Below are 25,717 nucleotides of genomic sequence, written 5' to 3'. Positions count from 1 at the left end.
TTAGCTGGATAACTTCTCAGTTATCCGGCTAAATGCTTTTGGATATGGACCACTATTTTTTGAAAGAATAAATAACCAATTTACATTTATTCATTCTATACCATTTATTATTTTATAGACCTCTATCATATTTTCCCTCAGCTGTCTGTTCTCCAAGATGAACAGCCCTAACCTCTTTAGCTTTTCCTCATAAGGAAGCCATTGCATCTCCATTATCATTTTGGTTGCCCTTCTCTGTATCTTTTCCAATGCAACTATATCTTTTTTAAGACACAGCAACCAGAATAGTATACAGTATTCTAGATGTGGTGCCACCATGGAACAATACAAAGGTATTATGACATTCTCCATTTTATTCTCCATTCCTAACATTCTATTTGCTTTTTTGACCTCCACTGCACACTGAGCCAAGGATTTCACAGAATGTCCACTATGACGCTTTTCCTCTGTATCTATGTAAATCCGAGTAGACACAAACTTTCTGTGTTACATAAATGGTTATTATCCTTTGAGGAAGATTGGAATTATAGAAGTTCTTTTTGAGAAGTGGGCATAAGATCTTCACCTCCAACTCACATTAGATACATTTATTAACTGCTTCTCTCATATTAATAATATCACCCTTAATGTAAGATTAAGAGAAGCTCAATATCATTTTTTGATGAGGTTTTATTTATCACAAAGCTGTGCATACAGGGTAAAAATTGCATCCTCTTGAATTATGTATTAAATGCAATAAAGATATGGGTTCTTAGGGCCATTTATTTTGGCTATCTGATGTTAGGCATCATTTCTGGTTGAGGTGTTTTGATTTGTTGATAAGATTCTGGCTTGCAAAGTAGGATTTTTGGCCGATTCTGCTTTGTTTGAAGATTTATCATATTTTCCTCCTGGTATGAAATTGAAGAAGATGAGGTCGCTGATTGTCTTTCTCTTGGCACAGAAGGTTATTCTCTGCGGCTGGTGATCATTGGATGCTTCTTTATTTATACAGTAGAGGAAGAAGTCTATAGTTGTCTTCTCGTGGAACTTTTGGCAGCAAAAGCTGATTCTCCTAAGAAAAAACAAACTACACTGGCTATTTGGGAATAATATTTATATATAAAATATACATTTCTTGCCACATAGAGAGGTTTGATTCTGAATGAATTAATGCCCTGGGGGGGTGGGAGGGGGGTGGCAGAGTGTGAGATCATAGAGTTAATCTCTCCTGGGGGGAGAGGGTGGCAGGAATAAGGGTTCAAAGCTAGGATTATTGGGAATGCACAAGTTTTATCTTACTGATTTCACTAGTTTCCATTATTATGGATAACATAATATGTAAAAGGGTCAATTATGTGCTGTTTTATTTGGTATGTGTTGTCTAATACTAATAAAAACAAACCTGTCTTTATAATCATGTTTTTTATTGAATAGTAAAAATTACAAACTATTTATCTATTTCATCTATTTAAAAATTGTTCTATACTGCTATCTGCAGTGGCACACAAAACGGTTTAAACAATAGGAACGCGGATGCAGTGTTGGGACTCTTCATCCACCACCAAAATAACTTGACTTTAAAATAAGCTGGTTCAAACCATTAAAGGACCCTGGTTTAGTCTGTCGCTTCTGCAACCAAGCTGGCTTAGTTAATATTTTTCCTGCCTTCCTGTATCACTGAGCAGTCAATGCTGGAGGAAGCAGATTAAGGACACACTGACTTAGCAAACAGGACAAGTCAGAGAGCTGATTGACAGAAGCCAGATCACGGTGGAGCCCTTTAACTGGCATGCATCAGCTTGTTTAAAATTTGATTGTGCAGCTAAGCTTTAAAGTTCAATGAAATTACCGCTGATGGACACCACACAAAAGCCATGGAGCATACTGGTACTCAGAGAAAGTTAAAACCAGCCTTAGTAATATTTTTAAACTTCTTTATCTTGCTAATATTCATGAAAGTAAAACGGTAATGAGAGCTATTAACAGCAAGGCATTGTGGGACACCATAATGGTTGCTTCCCGTGCATACAGTTGCTAAGATGTCTCCTGGACAAAGACTATCTTTAGCAAACTATGGGGGTCATTTTTCAAAGTGCTATATGTTGTTTTCACATGCGTTAAGGTGTTTTCGCATGTGAAAACCCCATAACGCATGGTGCGATGCAAATTAGGAAAAGGGGAGGAGTTTGGGGCGGGGTTTCTGGCCAAGTGGGCTGGCTTTTCAATTGGTGAAGCCATATCGCACAGTTTTAACACGGATTTTAACTACACCTTTTTCATTTGCATTAAGCCATGTGATATGGCTTTATCGCACTTAGCGATGTTTTCGCAAATAGCGTTTTCAGTATTTTAAGCTGCTGGGGGGAGAGAGAGAGAGAGACTTGCTATAAGGCACTCATACTAGGTATGTACTTATACTAGGTATGTACTTATACCTCTATATGAGGCCCATCCAGTTACCCGAGGTGAGGTTTAGGTAGTAGTGTAGGGGTTAGGGGCCGCTTTGACATGCAGAGTGCGACGTACAAACAGAACAGTGCACTCTTGTGAAGATTTGATGACCTTCGGAGTGAGGAAACTCACACAAAGCTGAGATTTGTGCAATGTTCTCTCAACCTAGCTTGATGTTACCCAGGTAGAGAGTCCATCAAAAAGTTATCACAGTCTGCGGTAATACCTATGCGAAGCACTAAGATAGCACATTTTGCAATAAACAGCCTATTACCCCTTTCCCATCGCATGTGATATTTAGTGCATTTTAATAAATCCAGGCCTATGTGAATGTTTTACAGTCTGGACAAATGTATCTTAAGAAATAATATACTTGCCCAGTGGGTAATATGAAGATGCTTATGGTTTTGGTACAAAGTTTGCTTAACTACTGCTAGAATTTAGATGAGATAATCCAAAGGCAAAAATAATATAACGTATTACATACCAAGATTTTACAAATATATTATGTCCTTGCTCGTATCATATTTTAGCACATTTCCTAATAAATTTTACTCACAAGAATTCTTAGTATTAAAACCAGCAACCTTTTGTTTTCTAGTGGTAGAGAAATTGTATTTTGAGGTACCAGAACAGAAAATCTTAATATGTCATGAATTTGGACTTTGAAATGCCTGAACTCCACATCTTTCTCAAGCCAGTAAAAGATTTAAAGATTGGGAATTGAAACAGCATTAACATAGTATGACCACATCGTGAGTACTGTGTACAGATCTGGTAGTCTCGTCTCAAAATAGAGTTGGCAGCTGGCTCCAGATTTTCAGCAAAGGTTGATCCAGTCCTGGTTTTACCGTTTCTGCCTGCATGGACTTTTAGTTCTGATGTCCCTATTGATTTCCTTAAGAATAGACAATTATAAGTTTATGCTTGTTTTGAAAATATGGAGCTAGTTGATTATCCTTTTTTCAAAATAGACTTGGCAGAATCAGAAAAAGTACAGAGAAAAGCAACAAAAAGTTAATGGTTAAGAAAAGACTCACATATGATAAAAAGACTTAAATGTTTAGGGCCCTTCAGCTTGGAGAAGAGATGACTGAGAAGGATGTGAAACAAGTAAATAGGAACCAGTTATTTACCCTACTAAGACTAGTGTTAGGACTAGGAAACTAACTGGTAAGAAGACTAAAAACAAATTTAAGAAAATCATTTTTCAGACAGCACACAAGCTGTGGAATTTGTTGCCCAGAGGATATGGTCAATGTTGATAGTATAGCTTTTATAAAAGATTTGTACAAATTTCTGTAGGACAAATCTATTAACATCTATTAGCCTGGTAGGCTTCAAGAATGCCACCTCTTCCTGCCAGGAGCTGGGAGTGAACAGCAGTGAATAGATCTCCCCATTAGGATCTGTTGGGTGCTTCTTCTATGCGATCTGGATCAGCAGCTGCTGGAAACAGAATGCTGGACTCAAAGGACCATTGGTCTGATCTAGTGTGGCATTTCTTATGTTGCTGACAAGTTTAGAGTCCAAAGAGACCATTCATCTTGTTCTTTCCAGCCAATTCTGGGAATTGACTGAATAAATAGAAGAGGGTCATTTCCAACTTCATGAAAACTCTGAAGGAAGTACACCGGTAAACTGAGCCACCTTGAGAGTCCTTGGAGAGCTGCTAACCTTTCTACTCCCTAAGAATATGAATTGACACCCTGGATTCAAGTGACATATATAACATTTAATTAATGGTAAATATATATTCTAGGAATATTATATGCTTGACAAGAGGATAATAAGAGATTGCAGTTGGTTAGAGTGTTGTGATACTATCTCGGTATTGTCAGAGACTCTCAGAATTAGTATAATTTTATCTACCCAACCTCTGTTCTAATAGAATGGGTTTCATATGACTCTCTTTCTTATAAACTCTCACAACAGATTATTCCTGCTGAGGGTCTGGTGTCCATACTAAAGAAACGAAATGATGGTGAAGAAAAGAATGTCGTTGAAATCCAGCAGAAACAAACAAAGAGACGGGTGAGGTTTCAGGAAATGGATGATGCCTTGGATCAGGGTAAGTTTTGATAATAATCTCTAAACTAATATTTAAGAGTTTCTGATTTGTAAGAAGCACATCAAAATGTCTAAGATTTAAAAAAGGATGGTGCCTTGTTCTCTGAGGGCAAGCAGGATATGCTAGTCCTCATGATAGGTGCCATCAGCTGACAGAGCCCAGGTGGGACCATATATTCAGACTCTTAACTTGTCTGGATGCTTTAATGAGTATGTGCAGGACTTCCTTCACTAATGATCACATGCAGGGCCTTTTTTAGTTCCATTACTTTCCACAGTTGTCTTTTGTCAGCTCCACAGAATAATCAAAAAATTACTTTTTTTTCTTATATTTTTCTGAAAGATCATGGTTTTTCAATTGCAGTTGTCTCTCTCTCTTCAATTCCCCTTTATTGGTGCCTAGTCATTTTTTAAGTTTCCTTTTTGTTTTTTCAAATCGGCTCTACCTTTGGCATACAGGCCTAAAGAGTTTACTCCGCCTTTTAATTTTTTTCATAATTGATGCATTTTTCTTTTGGGGTGGCTTTCTCTCTGTTGCTGTAGCGCTAAGGAGCGGTCCCAATTCTGGGGAGGTAAGTGTGACCTTGGACCATGGCGCAACTGCAGAGGAGCTCCGAGGAAGCGCCGAGGCAGGCAAGACGTGTCGAAGCTCGGACGGACAGGTTGAAGACCAGGAGCTCTGACCTCTGCTGAACCTGAATGCACCAGAAGTGACCCAACAACGCAATGCTGGTCTCTGTGGTAGCCCTCCGGCCACTCGATAGCCCTTTCGGACCTGCCACCTGGAAGCGACATATGTAACAGGATGGACAGAGGTCAAGGACAGACGATGGTACTGAAACAAGGCGAAGACACTTGAAGACATGGTCAAGATGAAGGCACTTGGAGACATGGTCAGGACGAAGACACTAGGCAAATAGGCAAGGCTAAAGCTCAGGAAGAAGAGAGGATCCGGGCAGCTCAGGAAGCAGAGTCCAGTTAGAGAAAGCTTCAGTAACCCAGCGTGATCGACGCACCTGAGGGTCATCCAGAAGAAGGCGAAACTTCAAACCTGATGTGGAAAACGTGCTAGAATGTCAACTAGAAGCAGGATCCGCTGGGAAGACTAGGACTGGCCCCGGAGCCTGAGACATCCGAAGTAAAGAGCCGGGTGTACTAGGACATCTGGAGAAAGGACATCAAAGGAGAGGAACATCGATGAGGACACTTGATGAGCGGAAAAACAACAGCAGGGTTAAAACTCAGCATGAAGCAGAATCCGAACAACACTCAAAGCAGCATCCGACCTGAGCAGAGGCTTCAGTGACCCAGCGTGATCGACGCACCTGACAGGTCAACCAGAAGAAGACGAAACTTCAGACCCGAAATGGAAAACACACCAGAAGATCAAGTAGAAGCTAAACAGAGGACGGCAGGAAGCTAGGAGTCGAATTCGGAACCAGGACATCCAAGGACAAGGCTTCCAAGGAGAGGAGCCGGAAGGAGTAAACGCCTGAAGGCGGAACATCTGTAGACGAGGACATCTGGAATATCTAAGGGTGAGAAAATCAGGGATGAAGGCAAGGACAACTGAAGGCAGGAACATCTGGACATCTGAAGACAAGGACACGGGATCCGACGAGAGACCAGGAACCACAGAAGACGAGGAGGGAATTCCCATGAAGAACGGAGTGCCTTGAAGTTGGCAAAGATGAGAAGTCCAGGAGCGGACTGGCTCCTTGCAAAGGCATTGGAGAATTGACGAAGGGCCCTTTTATAGGACTGAAGAGGAGACACCCTGATGACATCATCGAAAGGGGCCGTGGGGCTAACTCTGGTTGTACCAAAGAGTAGTCCTAAAATTAGCCAGATAAAGTTATATGGCTATCTTTAAGATAGCTAGTTATATTCAGGACTGCAGCTGCATCACTGAATATCCCATCAAAGTTAGCCAAAGTTAGCAACCTAATCAGTGATTACATATTATCCCCAATGTGTCTGGTTGTAACTCTTGTGGCAAGATTACTTCCAGAGGCCATTGGACCCATTTAGAGCTCATGGAGAAGCTTTTTGGGTCTAGTAAGCCCATCAGCATTGTTGGCATCAACATCAAAAAGTCCAGGAACAACACCGGACACTGGTGGCGCATCAACTTTCATCAAAGTCAAGCACTGATAAGGGCCAAGGAAACAAGATGTCATCTAGCTTCTCTCACCCAATGAAATGAAGGATTCCATTTCATCGTTGCTATCATGAAAGTGGCATCAATGCATCAGACAAAGGCAAAGAAGCATCAACATTGATCCCTATCAATGCCCAATGCCAGGAGCACTGAGATACTGACTTTAGCTGTACATCCTTCTGAGCATCTACACAGAGAGAGCCACTTATTCTTGAGACAGCATCCAAGTGCTCATGGGGGCGGATTTTAAGAGCCCTGCTCGCCTAAATCCGCCCAAATCCGGGCGGATTTAGGCGAGCAGGGCCCTGCGCGCCGGTGAGCCTATTTTACATAGGCCTACCGGCGCGCGCAGAGCCCCGGGACTCGCATAAGTCCCGGGGTTTTCGGAGGGGGCGTGTCGGGGGCGTGTCGGGGGCGGGACCGAGCGCAGCAGCGTTTTCGGGGCGTGTCGGGAGCGTTCCGGGGGCGGGCTCGGGGGCATGGCTACGGTCCGGGGGCGTGGCCGCGCCCTCCGGACCCGCCCCCAGGTCGCGTCCCGGCGCGCTAGCGGCCCGCTGGCGCGCGGGGATTTACGCCTCCCTCCGGGAGGCGTAAATCCCCCGACAAAGGTAAGTGAGGGGTTTAGACAGGGCCGGGCGGGTGGGTTAGGTAGGGGAAGGGAGGGGAAGGTGAGGGGAGGGCAAAGGAAAGTTCCGTTCGAGGCCGCTCCGATTTCGGAGCGCCCTTGGAGGGAACGGAGGTAGGCTGCGCGGCTCGGTGCGTGCCGGCTATACGGAATCGATAGCCTTGCGCGCGCCGATCCCGTACTTTTGTTTGCGCCTGGAGCGCCGATCCAGCGTACTTTTGTTGGCGCCTGGAGCGCCAACAAAAGTACGCCTATTCGCGGTATTTGAAAATCTACCCCATGGTGTGGCCACTGATACACCTCAGGTATCAAAAGATGATGTGATCACTCCTTCTGCTCACCAAGCACTTTTGGCATTGGACATTTTCACTGAGTTGAATAGAAGGATCCAGAAGATGGTAAATCTTAGCCTGGATAACATCAGTGCATCAGCATCATCAATGTCTATGCAGGCTGTATTTCTTCACATTCTGGAGACTCTACCTGCTCACCTAAGTGCTTCACTCTCTCTCTCCCAAAGCCATGAAGTCACTTTTGTTATGTTCCAGTGGATACCTAGCAGTATCATTTGTGGCCACATGCAGGAAGGAAGGAGGCAAGAGGGCAAATAGTGGAGAATGGGAGAAAGAGGCAGAAGGACAGATATTGGAAATTGAATGGCGGCGAAAGAGGAGAATGTTGTGTAAGAGCCACCTCCATCAAAGCAGGGAGTGCTGAATCAATGGCAGGAAGGGATGCTGTACTAGAGCAGCAGCAAGCAGGTAAGTCGGGGTGTGGGGGGACAAGATTAAAGATTTGCCTATGTCGACTAATGCCCTTGCATCGACCATGCTCCTGAGGGAGAAAACTTCACAGGGGCCGTTACCTTTTGTGCATTCTCATTTGTACATCGTTAAGGATATCATAGATGGGTAATACCACAACATCTTTGGGGGATTCAGGAACTGGAGCCCAACATTTGTGCAATAGGCCCAACCTCCTTTTCCAACTCAAATCGAATGATCTCTGCCATTTCATTAGTAAACATAGTAAAGGAAAGGTCTTTCAGAGGAGGCTTTCTCCCTTCTGATGGAAAAGAAGAGTCTGAGGGGAGACCAGTAGATTTCTCTTGTTCATCATAGTCTTCAGACTCAATATCATAATCCCAAGAATGCTCAGATTCCAAATCAGAATAAGGAGTCTGGTTTGCCTGAGTCTGCAGCTGACTAGAAGATAAGGGCTGGTCCATCTTAACACAGGACATTCTGGGGGAGGGTGTCTCCTCTGAGCAGGAATAAAGCATAGGCTCAGAGGAGAGCAAAAGAGGCCCTTAGAAGACAAGGAGAAGGCAGCTCCATTTAACTACTGCTTGGTTGATGTGTTGTAAGAGGTATTGCTGAGGTAAGCTGTTTCCCTGTTTCATTTGACTGTATATAATAAAAGTGTGCAAGAGAAAACTGGAATCCAGACCATAATCTGTCCTTCAGCCAGCCAAAGACCGCTCATGCTGTGTGACACCAAGTTGCAATACCTGGCAAGAACCCGAAAGGTTGATGGATTCCATGCTCTTATACTAGGGATAAGCAGTGGATTTCCCCAAGTCTCCCTTAATAATGAAATATGGACTTTTCTTCCAGGAACTTATCCCGACCTTTTTTAAACCTAACAAACAGATTTTACCACATCCTCTGACAATGGATTCCAGGTTTAATTATGTGTTAAGTAAACTATTTTCTCCTATTTGTCTTAAATATATTACCTAGTAACTTCATTGTCTGTTCCCTAGTATTTGTAATTTTTGAAAGAGTAAATGACTAATTTGTTTTTACTAGTTCCACTCTACTCATTATTTTATAGACCTCTGTCATATCTCCCCTCAGTCATCTCTTCTCCTAGCTGAAGAGCCTTAACCCATTTAGCCTTTTCTCATAGGAGAATTATTCCATCCCCTTTATCATTTTGGCCTTCCCTTCTCTTTACCTTTTCTAATTTCGTTATATCTGTCTTGAGATGTGGTGACCAGAATTGCACACAATACTTAAGCTGTGGTCACACCACGGAGTGATATCATAATGCCTCTGTTTTATTCTCCATTCCTTTCCTAATAATTCCTAGAATTCTTTTTTGCTTTCTTGACCGCCACACACTGAGCAGAGGATTTCAACATATTCTCCACAATGGCACTTAGATCCTCTTCCTGGGTGGAACTATGCATTGTGTAGCTATAATTTGGGTTGCTCTTCTCTACATGCATCATTTTGCATTTGTCCACATTAAACGTCATCTGCCATTTGGATGCCCAGTCTTGCAAGATCCTCTTGTAATTTCTCGCAATCTTCTTGTGATTTAACAACTGAATAATTTTGAATTGGCAGCAAATTTGCTGATGATACAAAATTATTAGCCTCTAGCCCCACCCCCCCGGACCGCCCCTTTTTAAAGCCCCGGGACTTACATGCGTCCCAGGGTTTTCGCTCGTGGCCGGGCCCGTTTGAAAATTTGCCCGGTGTGCATAAGCCCCGGCCACGAGGCTTATGTAAACCCCGAGATTTACGCGCGCCAGGGTTTGAAAATCTACCCCTTAATGTATTTACTTGTACAATAAAACAGATACAAAATTTGGGATGCATTCTTTTTTAAGTTTAATAGATTGTCTAACAATGATAATTAGCAGAAAAATGTGGAAACAGCAGAGCCTAAACTTTGCATTCTGTTCTCAGTCTAGGTGTAACCGAGTATGTAAAAAAAGGTGTTTTAATCAATAGTTATGAAGGTATGATTTTGAAATCCTTTAGAAAGCAAACCCAAAGTTTTCATTTTGCTTAATGACCTTTGTCACTGAATGGCCACTTCAAGGGAGAGATATCATTCATCAGACTTATAAGAAATTCAAGCTTCTGCCTATCAACTTTTAATACCTGAGCAACTTCTGCTTATCTCAAGAGCTAATACCATTAATCTTACGAAGTACTTTATAGAAGAAATGAAGGGAGACTTATTCAGATAACATTTTTCTGACTGCATTCCCTTGTCTCTTTGCAGATGAAGTTGCAGGGGGTTCTTGCCTTCTACTGATCTTGCTCTGTGTAGTGACGGTCTTCATCAGCGTTGGAGGAACCGCTCTGTACTGCTCTTTTGGTGACATGGAATCCCCTGTATGTACTGACTTTGCCTCCAATATGGATTTATATTACACTCAAGTTCTTCAAGGACTAGAGGAAGTGAAGCATTGGGTCTTCCCCTCCTAGCCCAACTGGGCAGAAATGGCACATTATCTCTTTACCATAGATGCTGGTGAAATTGTTTTCTGCAATTGTTCTATAAAGACTGTGGTGGCGTGTTCCACACATATGGAGGTTAAACTGACAAACTAACCTTTAATAACAAGACCTGCAAGTGGCACTGTCCTGTGCCAAGAAGTGTAAACAAAAATCAGGTGTTAAATTATGGTGATGTGGCATTTTCCAATGTTTACTTTGAAAACAAAGTAAGCATTTATTGACTAAAGGAAGACGTTACACCCCTTCTAGTAATCGTTCGCATTTCCGCACAACCTTTGCAAGCTCTTCAGAAGAGCAGCTTTGAGATACAGCTGTTTGAACAAAGATGTGCATCCAGTTATCATGCAATAAGTTCGGGTTTATGAAAATGACATGCCTTTCTTTCAGTAATTATGTTTGTCATTTTCACTTGTCTTAAACAGTTTTTTGAAGCTCAGTATCCTGACTGGAATCTTGTGGAAATATATAAACAGCCATTGTAATGTTATGTTTAGGAAGAGGACATGATTTAAAATATTGTTTACATGCTTTTGAAAGATGGCGTGTGTGTCCATTGAGAGCAAACACTCATAGAGCAGGCTACGACTAAAGATGTAATTTTTAGATTTAAAAGATGTTTGGGTTTTTTTTTTCATTTCTTTTGAATAATGTATATGCGATTTAATGACGATCCATAAAAGCAATACTTCAGTTTCAGATCCATTCATTAGCACTTTAACAATTACAGAATAATCAGTGGTTCCATATGCATCGTGTACAAGACTAAGAAACAGAGGGCAGTAGGACCATGGCATTATTGGCCCAGTAATATGTTAACATGGTTAAAATATTGCTAAAATAGTAGTTTACTACTAGGTTCACACTCGAGTGATGGAACAGGCAATTGCTTTGCTGAAGCTTATATCATGTGCCTCTTGTGTATTTTAGAAGACCATGTCCGACTCATTTAAACTGTAAATGACCACTTCAAACTTTAGTCTCCATGGAAAATGTTGGTTTTAAACAGAACCTGATAGTCTTCCTCCTCCTCCCTTCCCCTGCCCTCCAAAAGGATCCTTATTGTACATTATTGTAATTTTAGAGATTTTCTGGCTTTTGAGTCATATCTGCACCACAAAGTACAGTGGAAAGCTGAGATAATGTGGACGAGGAGAGGGATTTTGTTATATTTGTAAGCGTTACTGGCTGGTTCAGTACTTTTATTTTATTTTTCAGCATATTTATTTGTTAGATTAATTTGATGAATTCATGTTATTTCTTTCTGTTTTTGTTTCAGTGTGCGGTGTGTTGTGAGCATGCATCTTATAATAATCTTGTTATAATTCCTGTGTGGTTATTGTACTTTTGAGTTACTGTATGTTGGACTTCACTGTTCAAAACACGTTTAAGTTTATTCACAAAGCAACAACTGCTTTCAATTGTTTTAAGTGTATGTGCACTGGCACCAAAAAAATGTTAAAAATATCATCAATGTTTGAATCTTTATCATGGATTATAATGAAAAATATTTATTTAGAGTTGTATCAGATGTTGGTATCAAGGACTCATGTACTTAAAGGGGTTTTTTGTTATAAGATATTTTAAATCTGTTCTGCAGAATATTAAAAAGAAAAACAATAAAGGACAATTAAATTTTATCAAGGAAGCTGTTAAAATGTGTAAAAATTTCCATTTTCACATATTTATATTTCATCATCTGGTTCAGGATGAGTATGCCTTGTATCCATATGGACATACAATTAATGGCTTGTATGACCTACATATTGTTTCTCCTGAACATGTCCTCCATATGTGCAGTATGACTGCGAAAGGGAACAACTCCAGAAGAGAGACATTCTTGGTCATCCTACTTTGCTGCTATGCTGTGGGCCAAGCCATGGATGCTGGGTCCCTTGGAAGTAAATGCCAAAACTTACAGCCCTAAAAGCATTAATAAAAAATAAAAATCACTCTTGTAAACAGCAAAATGTGTGCCTGTTGGAGGACTAGAGGAAGGTTTCACAGACAGTTATATCATCTTTGATTGCCCTTATCCTTCTGAAAAAATGGTGTCACTTAAACATCCCAGCAGTAGGCATCTTATAAATACCCTGACCAATATGATGACTCTGCAAGAGAACCTGGGAAGTCCCATAAGAGACGAAAATTGCCACAAGGTTGCCTTCTTCACATACCTCATGCTTCTCAATGAGTTCCTTAACCTTAGTAGCTTAACTTCTAGAGGTTTAGCTTGTACAATGTTCTATTTCCAGAGACACCAAGCTAGATGCTGTATCCTCTATCTTTTCCTATACAAGTGGATTACTAAAGCACTTAAGACAGTATTATATGAGTAAAGGAATTTTTCCTAATAAGGCCTGCTACCTGGCCCAGCACTTCTTTTTACAATTTTTTGTCTTACCAGCACTTTATTCTAACAAAGTAACAAAGAATTATTTCTCGGCTCTGAGCACACATTGGGGTAGATTTTATAAATCTGCGCCCGCGCGTACTTTTGTTCGCGCACCAGGCGGAAACAAGAGTACGCGGGATTGTAATAGATACGCGCGTAGCCGCGCATATCCATTAAAATCCGGGGTCGGTGCGCGCACAAGGCTGCCCAAAATCGGCAGCCTGTGCGCGCCAAACCGCACAGCCTGCCTCCGTTCCCTCGGAGGCCGCTCCGAAATCGGAGCGGCCTCGCAGGGAACTTTCCTTCCGCCCACCCCCCCAGCCCTATCTAAACCCCCCTACCTCTTGTACAAGTTATGCCTGCCCGAAGCAGGCTTAACTTGCGCGCGCCGGGCCTGCGTGCAATTCCCAGGCCCGGGAGCCGTCTCGGAGGCCTCGGCCACACCCCCGAACCCCCCCTGGGCCAGAACCACGCCCGTGGCCCCGCCCCCAAATGACACGCCACCGCGACACACCTCCAGGAAAGCCCCGGGACTTGCACACGCCGCCGAGCCTACTCAACATAGGCTCGGCGCGCGCAGGGGGTACTTCGGCCAGGTTTTCGGGGGGGTACGCACATATCCCTTTGAAAATCTGGCCCATTATGCAGGTTTTTTGCAAGGAATGGGAAAACCTTGAGAAAAACCATCAACAGTGAATTCTGCCTTTTCATGAGCAGGATATTTGACAAGCCAAAAAAAACATAGCATTAAGATTGATTGGCAAATGTGCTAACATAAGCATTGGAGCAATGTGATTGGAGGGTTTGCCTGTCTCCAGCACATCTACATTATGAGGCAAGGTGCCGCACCCCACAACTGGAGAAAGCATACTGGACTTTCATAGGCTCTAGGTGCATTGGCTAGACTTGTACTGCCTGAAAATCTGCCTCCCTGCATTTTGGGGCCTATTTTCTAAAATGCATTAAACACCAAATGCCGTGCTTAAGGCCAAATTTTAAAAGGCCTACACGTGGCAAAACCGGATACACATGACTGGGATGCACGGATTTTCAGAGGCCCGCAGCCATGCGCATATCTCCCAGTACGTGAATACTGAAGGTTTGGGGGAAAAGGGGCATGCGGGGGGAGGGGCGTGGTCGGGGCATGGGTGCAGCAATGGCAGACTGGGACAGCGCCAGCAAGTCAGTGTCGTGAAGAAGCACGCACCGGGATTGGATGACTGCATAACCTGCTGCTGCTACGGACTTGTGGGTAAGTATCAAAACTAAAAAAATCTAGGGTAGTCAGTGGGGTTTTAGGGGTTGGGGCTGATATGATAAAAGGGAAGCAGATTAGGTAGGGAGTTTAGGAAGTTTGCTCCTTTATAGGGGTGAACTGGGAGGGAAACAGGGAAAATGGCCTACCGCATTGAGACAAGATTCGTGTGCACATGTGCACGTCGATGTAAAATCATGCACATGTGCGGGCAGGTAGCCGATTTTATAACATGCGCGAATGTTATAAAATCGGTGCGTCCATGTGTGCATGCCGGCAAACGCGAGCACACATGCGCCCGTATGCGACTTTTAAAATGTACCTTTTAATGAGCTTAGGGAGGGCAATTTTCAAAATCTTTTTTAAAATGTCCCACTCTGTATGCAGGTAAAAGTACGAGCATTGTGCCACACTATGCATGCTTTGCAGTCCCAGTCGCGGCAGCCGCATCTAGGTCCTTACCTCCTTGGTCCCGGCTCGTCTCCGAGGGTCTGCGGCCTGTTTTGCGGCATCCCCGCGGGGGGGGACGCCGCCGAGAAGCCCTGCCTGGACGCCTTCTCCCTAGGCGCGCGCGCGCAGTCCGCGCTTATGAAGGCTGTTTCCCGCCACTGGAAGCTCCGCCCTATCCTTAACGTCAGACGCCACAGCCTATGTAAGGCCGCCGTGGAGCCCAAGTCTTTGCCTTGCAACGGGGTTCCTTGCGGTTCTCTGTTGCTCCGTGCCCCGGAGTGTGCTATTGCATTAGCGACTCTGTTCCTGTCTGAGACTTGTTTCACTCTGTGCCCAAGTCTTGCTTCTGTTTGGCTTGCTTGCAGTAATCGTTTCTGCTTCAGTTCCAGTTTGGTTCCAGGTTCCAGTAGCCAGTCCTGCTTCAGCTCCTGTCTGGTTCCAGTAGCCAGTCCTGCTTCAGCTCCTGTCTAGTTCCAGTAGCCAGTCCTGCTTCAGCTCCTGTCTGGTTCCAGTAGCCAGTCCTACTCCAGTTACTGTATGATTCCAGTAGCCAGTCCTGCTTCAGTTCCAGTCTGGTTCCAGTAGCCAGTTCTGCTTCAGTTCCTGCTCGCTTCAGTCCTAGCCTGCTTCAGTTCCTGCCTGTCTCCTGATCCCTGCCTGCCTGCTCCAGCTCCCATGATCACCTAAGTCCCAGCGGCCGGGCTCCTCCCAGGGGAGTACCGACCTCCAGGGTGAATCACCTAAGTCCCAGCGGCTGGGCTCCTCCCAGGGGAGTACCGGCTTCCAGGGTGAAGCTCACATCCAGCTCCTGCCTGGTATCCGCCTCCTGACCTGTCACACACCAGAGACTATAGCACACCTCTCCCCAGTCTCTCACAGGTCGGCCCAAAGGTCCACTAAACAGTTCACTCACAGCAGATTGCAAGGCTATGGACTCGGCCGAGGTACCAGGATCCCAGGATCTTCCTGGGTTGGCTCTGCAGCTACAACAGCAACAACAATACCTGGATGTCCTGGCTGGATCCGTTGGGAAATTGGCTGCCCGAATGGATGCCCACAATACCCGTTCTTCGCCTGCTGTGGGTTCGAGACCCAAGGATGCAGCCTCACCCGTGACTCAGCTGCCGCCACCTGCTTGCTACGCTGGAGATGCTAGGATCTGCCGTGAGTTCTTGAACCAGTGTTTCGTGCACTTCTCGCTATTGCCCCGGCAGTTTCCCACGGACTCCGTCAAAGTAGCGTACATTCTCTCCCTGCTCTATGGAAAGGCCCTGGTGTGGGCCTCCCGCCTGTGGGAGCGTAATGACTCCTCCTTGGACGACTTGCAGCAGTTCGTCACCAACTATCGCCAAGCCTTTGACGAACCCGCCTGCCAGGCCTCAGCCATGTCACAGTTGCTATAGCTTCGCCAAGGATCCCGTTCCCTGGCGGGCTATGCAATGGATTTCAGGACTCTCGCTCAGGAAGTAGGTTGGCAGGACGATAGCCTTAAAGCCATCTTCTTGGAAGGGTTGTCAGGGCTCATCAAGGACAAGATTGCCGCCCGGGATCTCCTGGAAGATCTTAATGCCCTCATTGACATGGCTGCCTGCATCGATCGCCGCCTGCAACAGCGAGCACGAGAATTACGCACAACAAAGCACAGCCCTGCCCACAGTTCCTCACGCCCGCTGCCTTCACCCAGGCCTGCCCGTCCTGATGTTTCTGCCTCTGAACCCATGCAGTTGGGACGTGCCCCGCTCTCCCTTGAGGAGAGACAACGCCGCCGCTTGATGGGCTTGTGCCTTTACTGTGGTCAGAAAGGCCATTTCTTGGCACGCTGCCAGGAGCGTGCAGAAAACTCCAGAACCTAGGAGGTCGGGAGTAGCTCCTCCTAGGTTGTGCCACAGCTCCTCAGAGTTTGATACCCATTACCTTGGAATTTCCTGGAGGGTCCTTGGAAACCCTCGCCTTCCTGGATTCCGGAGCCGGAGGTAATTTTATCCAGCAAGACTTGGTCTCTCAACTGCAGATTCTTATGCAGAGACGAGAAGTTCCGCTCCGGATTACCTCCATTCAGGGAACGCTCCTTCCAGGTCGCACCAGGGCAATCCACTCGGAGGCGATAGCCTTCCTGATTCTTGAAAAGGCTGTCCACCCCGTGGACAGTGGGATACTCTGCAAATCACTAAGTGGAGTCCCTATTGCCTCTCTCATTGTATGAAGGTTCCCAAGCCTCCAGCACTTCTGCTTTTGCACTCCACCCTTGGAACTCCAGCACCATACGAGGACTTTACGGATGTCTTCTCGAAGACTAAAGCAGAGATTCTTCCGCAGCATCGTCCATATGACTGCGCTATCGATTTGTTGCCCGGATCTATGCCACCTCAGGGTAGGGTGTACCCCTTGTCCCTGCCCGAGACACGGGCCATGTCTGAGTACATCACTGAGAATTTGGCGAAAGGATTCATTCGCCCATCATAGTCTCCCGCCGGGGCGGGATTCTTTTTCGTCAACAAAAAAGATGGCTCCCTGAGGCCCTGTATCGACTACCGAGGGTTCAATGCAATTACCAAACGGGACTGCTACCCTCTCCCGTTGATTCCAGAACTACTTGATCGGCTCCAAGGCGCTAGAGTCTTTACTAAGTTGGATCTACGCGGGGCCTACAACTTAGTAAGAATCCGTCCCGGGGACGAATGGAAGACCGCGTTCAATACGCGGGATGGGCATTACGAATACCTTGTAATGCCCTTTGGCCTTTGTAATGCCCCAGCGGTCTTCCAACACCAGATGAACGAGGTGCTACGGGATTTTCTCAACATCTGTGTGATCGTCTACCTCGACGACATCCTGATCTACTCCCGTGACCTGCCTACGCACCGCCAGCATGTTCGCCAGGTGCTCCAAATTCTCAGAGAGCTCAGCTTGTACGCTAAGCTTGAGAAATGCAGCTTTGAAAAGACTTCCTTGCCGTTCCTAGGGTATATTGTTTCGGCTGACGGCTTCCAGATGGATCTGGAGAAAGTCGCTGCAATTAGGAACTGGCCGCAGCCGAGGGGTCTCAAGGCGTTGCAACGTTTCCTCGGCTTTGCTAACTCTTATCAGCATTTTATTCCCGGCTACTCTCGCATAGTGGCTCCTCTGACTGCGCTCACCCGGAAGGGAGCCAATGCGGTGGACTAGCCTGCCAAGCCTTCGAAGATTTGAAAAGAGCCTTCTTACAAGACTAATGCCTCCGCCATCCTGATCCCAGTCGGCCGTTCGTGGTTGAGGTCGATGCCTCGAATGTAGCTGTTGGAGCGGTGCTGAGCCAGCACTCTGACACTGGACAGCTTCTCCCATGTTCCTTTTACTCTAGGAGGTTCTCCCTGGATGAGAGTAATTACGGAGTCGGCGACAAAGAACTGCTCGCCGTAATACTCGCCCTGGAAGAATGGAGGCAGTGGTTGGAGGGAGCCAACCACCCCTTCACCATTTACACGGATCATAAAAATCTCTCTTTCCTCCGCCAAGCCCAGCGCCTGAATCCGAGACAAGCCCGCTGGTCTTTGTTTTTTGACCGATTTGACTTCACTCTACGATATCACCCTGGCTCAAAAAAATGTGCGAGCAGATGCCCTGTCACGATCCACCAAGATTGAGAAAACCCCTGAGACGCCCCAGTACATTTTGGATCCCAGGAAAGTGTGTCTCGCCGCCACCTCCGTGACTTCCGAAGAAAAGATCGTAGTCTCACGCCGCTCTCGTAGGGCCGTGCTGGCACGGGCCCACGAATCCCTCACTGGAGGGCATGCGGGCCGTACCAGTACGCTAGACCTCCTCAACCGGTACTATTGGTGGCCAACGGTAAGACAAGATGTTTGTCTCTTCGTCGATTCCTGCCCCACTTGTGCATTGCAAAAACCGCTTGGCGGGAAACCTAGAGGGTTGTTACACCCCTTGCCTATCCCGGTGGAGCCCTGGACGCACATCTCCACAGATTTTGTGGTGGATCTCCCAGCATCAGATGGGAACACTGTCATCTGGGTTGTTGTGAACTGGTTCTCCAAAATGGCACATTTTATTCCCCTGTCAAAATTGCCTTCAGCGCCCGACTTGGCTAATTTATTTGTTCAACATGTGTTCCGACTTCATGGTCTTCCCCAGGACATTGTATCAGACCGAGGACCACAATTCACCGCCCGCTACTGGAAGGTGTTATGTAAACGCTTCAAGGTCCAGTTGAGTCTCTCATCAGCCTTCCACCCTCAGAGTAACGGGCAGACTGAACGTACGAACCGGACTCTGAAGACCTTCCTGCGCTCCTTTGTAAACGAAAGACAAGACGATTGGGCCAAACTTCTCCCATGGGCGGAATTTTCATACAACAATCATGCACACTCCGCTACAGGAAGTTCTCCCTTCTTATCTGTCTATGGGAAGCAACTTCGGCCGCCCTTGCCCTCGCCTGAACCCAGTGCACTGCCAGCAGTGCAACTCTCTGCCCGCCAGCTACTTGCCCTCTGGACGTCTATCCAAAAGAAGATGCAAAGAGCTGCCCTTGCTGCCAAAAGATGGGCAGACAGCCACCGTCTGCCAGCACCAGTCTACCTCCCTGGGGACCGTGTTTGGCTGAGTACAAAGAATCCACAACTTCGGATTCCTTCCCGCAGACTCGCCCCCAGATTCTGTGGACCATTCCGCATCACCGAGCACGTAGGAGCCGTTTCCTATCGCTTGCGCTTACCCTCCTCAATGCATGTGCTCAATGTCTTCCATGTGTCGCTTTTGAAGCCTCTCATCCTCTCCAGGTACTATCCCCGAGCTCCCGAATCTGCAGATCCTTCCGTGCCAGGAGACACCACCTACCAAGTCCGGGAGTTTCTAAATGTCAGATTCCATCAACGTCGCTGGGAGTACCTCATTGCCTGGGAAGGTTGTGGATCCGAGGACAACACATGGGAGCCAGCCCGCAACATCCTTGATAAGGACTTATTGAAAGCCTTCCATCAAGACCACCCAGGTAAACCCGGGCCTGCTAAGAGGGGGCGTAAGAGGGGGAATACTGTTGCGGTCCCAGTCGGGGCAGCCGCGACTAGGCCCTTACCTCCTTGGTCCTGGCCCGTCTCCAAGGGTCTGCGGCCTGTTTCGCGGCATCCCCAAGGGGGGCACGCCGCCGAGATGCCCTGCCTGGATGCCTTCTCCCTAGGCGCGCGCAGTCCACACTTATGAAGGCCGTTTCCCGCCACTGGAAGCTCCGCCCTATCCTTGACGTCAGACACCGCGGCCTATGTAAGGCCGCCGCGGAGCCCAGGACTTTGCCTTGCAACGGGGTTCCTTGCGGTTCTCTGTTGCTCCGTGCCCCGGAGTGTGCTATTGTGTTAGCGACTCTGTTCCTGTCTGAGACTTGTTTCACTCCGTGCCCAAGTCTTGCTTCGGTCTGGCTTGCTTGCAGTAATCGTTTCTGCTTCAGCTCCTGTCTGGTTCCAGTAGCCAGTCCTGCTTCAGCTCCTGTCTGGTTCCAGTAGCCAGTCCTGCTCCAGTTCCTGTCTGGTTCTAGTAGCCAGTCCTGCTTCAGTTCCAGTCTGGTTCCAGTAGCCAGTTCTGCTTCAGTTCCTGCTCGCTTCAGTCCTAGCCTGCTTCAGTTCCTGCCTGTCTCCTGTTCCCTGCCTGCCTGCTCCAGCTCCAGCTTCCGTGATCACCTAAGTCCCAGCGGCCAGGCTCCTACGGGCTCCTCCCAGGGGAGTACCAGCTTCCAGGGTGAATCACCTAAGTCCCAGCGGCTGGGCTCCTACGGGCTCCTCCCGGGGAAGTACCGGCTTCCAAGGTGAAGCTCACGTCCAGCTCCTGCCTGGTATCCGCCTCCCGACCTGTCACACACCAGAGACTATAGTACACCTCTCCCCAGTCTCTCACAGGTCGGCCCAAGGGTCCACTAAACAGTTCACTCACAACACATGCTTTAATCCACACTAAGCAAAGACATTCCGAGGGGCAGGACTAGGGTGGGGAATGAAATAACATGACTAGCTTCATAATTTCAAAGCTAGGTGCATTCTTTTAGAGAGAAAAATAAACCACAGAAAATACAGGTTCAAATCTCTGCAGATACTTTTTCTGTGGGCAGTTTTCAAAGGGAAAGCATGTACATATTTTCTCTTTGAAACGTGATGCAAAGGTAAAGGTACATGAGAACTTTGAAATATAACACGCAGTTTTAAAAATTGCCCCTAAATATGCATTAACATATGTTATTGGTATCACTTGCTTAAACTTAGAAACAAATATATGATGGCAGAAAAAGACTATATGGCCGATCTAGCCTGCCCATCCACACCAACTGCTCAGTTCTACAATCTCTTCTACTCCCTCAGAGATCCCCTGAGGTGGTCCCATACTTTCTGGAATGCAGATATTGTCCTTGTCTCTACCACTTCCACAGCGAGATTGTTTCATATATCCAACATCCTTTCTATAAAGAAATATTTCCTTAGGTTGCTCCTCAGTCTATCCCCTTTCAGCAATATCCCGTGACCCTTCATTCCAGACTTTCCTTTCCATTGAAAGAGACTAGTATCCTGTGCTTTGATACCTCGGAGTTATTTCAAGACTCCCCAGTCGCGTTATAACAAAGACCATATCATTTTAGTAGCCACCCTCTGTATTGCCTTATCCTGTTTATATCTTTTAGATGGTGTAGTCTCCAGAATTGTACACAGTATTCCAAATGAGGTCTTATCAAGGACTTATATAAGGGCAATATCACCTCTTTTTTCTACTAACCATTCTTTTCCCTATGCAGCCAAGCATCTTTCTGGCTTTTGCCATCACCTTATAAACACATAACACAATATTTGCCATACTGGGTCAGAACAAATGTCCATCAAGCCCAGTATCCTGTTTCTAATAGAGATGTGCATTCATCAAATCCATTTCGGCAGGTACATGCATAAGAACATAAGAAATTGCCATGCTAGGTCAGACGAAGGGTCCATCAAGCCCAGCATCCTGTTTCCAACAGAGGCCAAACCAGGCCACAAGAACCTGGCAATTACCCAAACACTAAGAAGATCCCATGCTACTGATGCAATTAATAGCAGTGGCTATTCCCTAAGTAAACTTGATTAATAGCCGTTAATGGACTTCTCCTCCAAGAACTTATCCAAACCTCTTTTGAACCCAGCTACACTAAATGCACTAACCACATCCTCTGGCAACAAATTCCAGAGCTTTATTGTGCATTGAGTGAAAAATAATTTTCTCCGATTAGTCTTAAATGTGCTACTTGCTAACTTCATGGAATGCCCCCTAGTCCTTCTATTATTCGAAAGTGTAAATAACCGATTCACATCTACTCATTCAAGATCTCTCATGATCTTAAAGACCTCTATCATATCCCCCCTCAGCCATCTCTTCTCAAGCTGAACAGCTCTAACCTCTTCAGCCTTTCCTCATAGGGGAGCTGTTCTATCCCCTTTATCATTTTGGTTGCCCTTCTCTGTATCTTCTCCATCGCAACTAAATCTTTTTTGAGATGCGGCGACCAGAATTGTACACAGTATTCAAGGTGTGGTCTCACCATGGAGCGATATAGAGGCATTATGACATTTTCCGTTCTATTAACCATTCCCTTCCTAATAATTCCTAACATTCTATTTGCTTTTTTGACTGCCGACGATTTTAAAGTATTATCCACTATGATGCCTAGATCTTTTTCCTGGCTGGTAGCTCCTAATATGGAACCTAACATCGTGTAACTACAGCAAGGGTTATTTTTCCCTATATGCAACACCTTGCACTTGTCCACATAAAATTTCATCTGCCATTTGGATGTCCAATCTTCCAGTCTTGCAAGGTCCTCCTGTAATGTATCACAGTCTGCTTGTGATTTAACTACGCTGAATAATTTTGTATCATCCACAAATTTGATAACCTCACTCATCGTATTCCTTTCCAGATCATTTATATATATATATATATATATTGAAAAGCACCGGTCCAAGTACAGATCCCTGAGGCACTCCACCGTTTACCTTTTACCACTGAGAAAATTGACCATTTAATCCTACTCTCTGTTTCCTGTCTTTTAACCAGTTTGTAATCCACGAAAGGACATCGCTTCCTATCCCATGACTTTTTAGTTTTCGTAGAAGCCTCTCATGAGGGACTTTGTCAAACGCCTTCTGAAAATCCAAATACACTACATCTACCAGTTCACCTTTATCCACAAGATTTGTTAGGCAAAACTTCCCTTGGGTAAATCCAATTTGACTGTGTCCAATTAAATCATGTCTTTCTATATGCTCTACGATTTTGATCTTGAGAATAGTTTCCACTATTTTTCTCAGCACTGAAGTCAGGCTCACTGGTCTATAATTACCCGGATCGCCCCTGGAGCCTTTTTTAAATATTGGGGTTACATTGGCCACCCTCCAGTCTTCAGGTACAATGGATGATTTTAATGATAGGTTACAAATTTTAACTAATAGATCAGAAATTTCATTTTTGAGTTCCTTCAGAACCCTAGGATGCATACCATCCGGTCCAGGTGATTTGCTACTCTTTAGTTTGTCAATCTGGCCTACTACATCTTCCAGGTTCACAGTGATTTCGTTCAGTTCGTCTGACTCATCGCCCCTGAAAACCATCTCCAGAACTGATATCTCCCCAACATCCTCATTAGTAAACTCAGAGGGAAAGAATTCATTTAGTCTTTCTGCAATGGCCTTATCTTCCCTAAGAGACCCTTTAACCCCTCTGTCATCTAATGGTCCAACCGACTTCCTCACAGGTTTCTTGCTTTGGATATATTTTTAAAAGTTTTTATTATGAGTTTTTGCCTCTATGGCCAACTTCATTTCAACCTTTTAGTTCTTCCTCCAGGTACTTCCCCATTTCATCAAAGTCCGTGTTTTTGAACTGTAAAACTTGGGTCTTCATGCTTCTTCTACGTATCCTACATAATCTTTTTTTTTCTTACCTTTTTAGTTACTTCTGCAGAAAACCATAGCGGCCTATTTTGTTTCTTACCATTATTTACTTTCCTAAACTAAAGATTAGTTGCCCTTAGAATATCTCCTTTTAGTTTTGCTCACTGCTTTTCTACTTCCTCTAGATTTTCCCATCCAGCTACAACTCGTTGAGATACTCTCCCATTTTAACAAAGTTAATTTTTCTGAAGTCTAGGCCTTTAGCCTTTGAATGAATTATCACCATTTGTGCTCTAATACTGAACCACCCCATCCAATTATTACTGGATCCGAGAGGGTCATCCACTACAATATTAGAAATACCTTCCCTATTGGTAAGCACCAGGTCCAGTATCGCGCCCTCCTGTGTGGGTTCCATTAGCAACTGACGAATCAGTTCTCCCTGCAGAGAATCTAGGATCTCTCTGCTTCTAGAAGACACTGCAGCCAGGATATCCAAATCAACATCTAGCAGATTGAAATCACCTAGTTAAGTATTATTGATAACGCAAAACAATTGAGCTTAATACATGGAAAATATTAATGAGCTACATTGCAAGCAAATGAATGCAAATCAGCCAATTATTATTAAAAGTGAAAGAATCAGGCGTGAAAGGGAGTAAGGAGGAGTAGCTTATTGATTAGAGCAGTGGACTGCGAGCTAGGGTTCAAATCCCACTGCCGCTCCTTGTGACCTTGGGCAAGTCACTTTACTCTCCATTGGCTGAGGTACAAACTTACACGTGGATTTACTAAGCTGCGATAAGGCCATATCATGAGTTAAACAGCATGTAACATGCTTTAAATGCTGGTTATCATGTGATATTGTTATATCCCGGCACTATTGCACAATAGAACAGAATATTTCGTCCCTCTATAGGAATAAACTGCTTTACAAAATGGCGTCAACAGGCCCAGAGCTAGGAGGAACTCTAGGGTCCCCACTGGCTAACAAAGATTCATTTTAGGGTTAGGGGGTTGGGGTTTGCCTGCCCCCCCCCCCCCCACTAGGACATAGGGTCATTATTTTGGGGTTGGGGGGACCACTAAACCCCAGGGATTTTACTTTTTGGAATAGGAGGAGGGATGCACCTAAGGGTGAGGGAGATCTTGTGGCTAAAGGGACATTTTTTTGGTTTAAGATAAGAGGGTGGGGAAGCGAGCGGGCCCTTACCGCATGATTGGCCTCATTATTTTGTATTTATTTCAAGGGGCCAGAATGCAGCGGCAGGGGTATGTAGAGGTCTCCAGTGACTTCTGGGGTAATTTTTTTTCTAAGTAGGGAGCAATGTTTTGGTCCTTGGGCTCTTTAAGTAATGGCGGCCCCGGCTGAAGTGGGCCACTCTCATGCGGGAAGGCCCCATACCATTGTGTGTTTGTGCTGCAATAAAAAATTGCACCGCGATAGTGCTACAATAGTATGTCAGAAACGGGCCAAATTTTGCATGAATGCCTCCTCCCTCCCCCTTGAAATTTGACCCTTCCTGCGAAAAACTATTGCAGCTTACTAAATCTCCCTATGAGAGTGTGAGCCCTCTGGGTATAGAGAAATACCTACGGTACCTGAATATGATCTGCTTTAAAGTGCCGAAAGGTGGAGAATAAATAAATAATTCTATTCCTTGTTCAAGAGTGGATTATCTTCTTAGTGCTGAAGAAGGAAATTCATAGTCTGGAGTAGAAAAGCATTACCAGGCATGTGGATTTATTACAGGAGTTCCTGTGCAAGGAATGACAGCAAAAGCTACCCAATTGGGTGCTTTCAGAAGATTCTCAAAGAAGGAGCCCTCAGGATTTTGAGAGGAGATTTCACATACAAACAGGAGCATTTTTCAAGTTATCATACTTGGAGAAGAAAATCAGCAACAGTACCCAGGTACCAATACAGGTAAAGTCCCAGGATAGGGAGAATCTGTACAGTACACTGCTAGGAAATAGAACAACAACAAAAAAACCCTACTGCTGCAGATTCTGTAAGTAAAACCGTGTGTGTTGGATATTAATTTCGGTATGGATTGCACTGAATGCAAATGCACCATTTGTCAAGTTATTCACATGACACAAGTACCCTAGTAATCTTTTATTGTGGAACAACCCCACCCTTGTGTGGTGGTGTGGTTTGCGCTGAGAGGTACAGATGA

The 25,717-nt window shown here is 45.3% G+C and overlaps 1 protein-coding gene across 1 annotated transcript in view; it reads left to right on the top strand.

Annotated features, from left to right (window-relative positions):
* LOC115082071 (consortin-like) overlaps window positions 1–12,190 on the top strand; it is a 142,900-nt gene extending 130,710 nt beyond the window's left edge. The window contains exons 7-8 of the mRNA XM_029586337.1: window positions 4,369–4,504; window positions 10,311–12,190. Coding sequence (XP_029442197.1) covers window positions 4,369–4,504; window positions 10,311–10,516 — 342 coding nt within the window. The 3' untranslated portion in view covers window positions 10,517–12,190. The remainder of the gene's footprint in view (window positions 1–4,368; window positions 4,505–10,310) is intronic.
* Window positions 12,191–25,717: the final 13,527 nt, after the last annotated feature.

Source organism: Rhinatrema bivittatum, unplaced genomic scaffold, assembly GCF_901001135.1.
Source record: "Rhinatrema bivittatum unplaced genomic scaffold, aRhiBiv1.1, whole genome shotgun sequence".
Lineage (NCBI taxonomy): Eukaryota > Metazoa > Chordata > Amphibia > Gymnophiona > Rhinatrematidae > Rhinatrema > Rhinatrema bivittatum.
The sequence above is the reverse complement of the archived record's forward strand: the minus strand, read 5'-3'. Positions and strand labels throughout refer to the sequence as shown.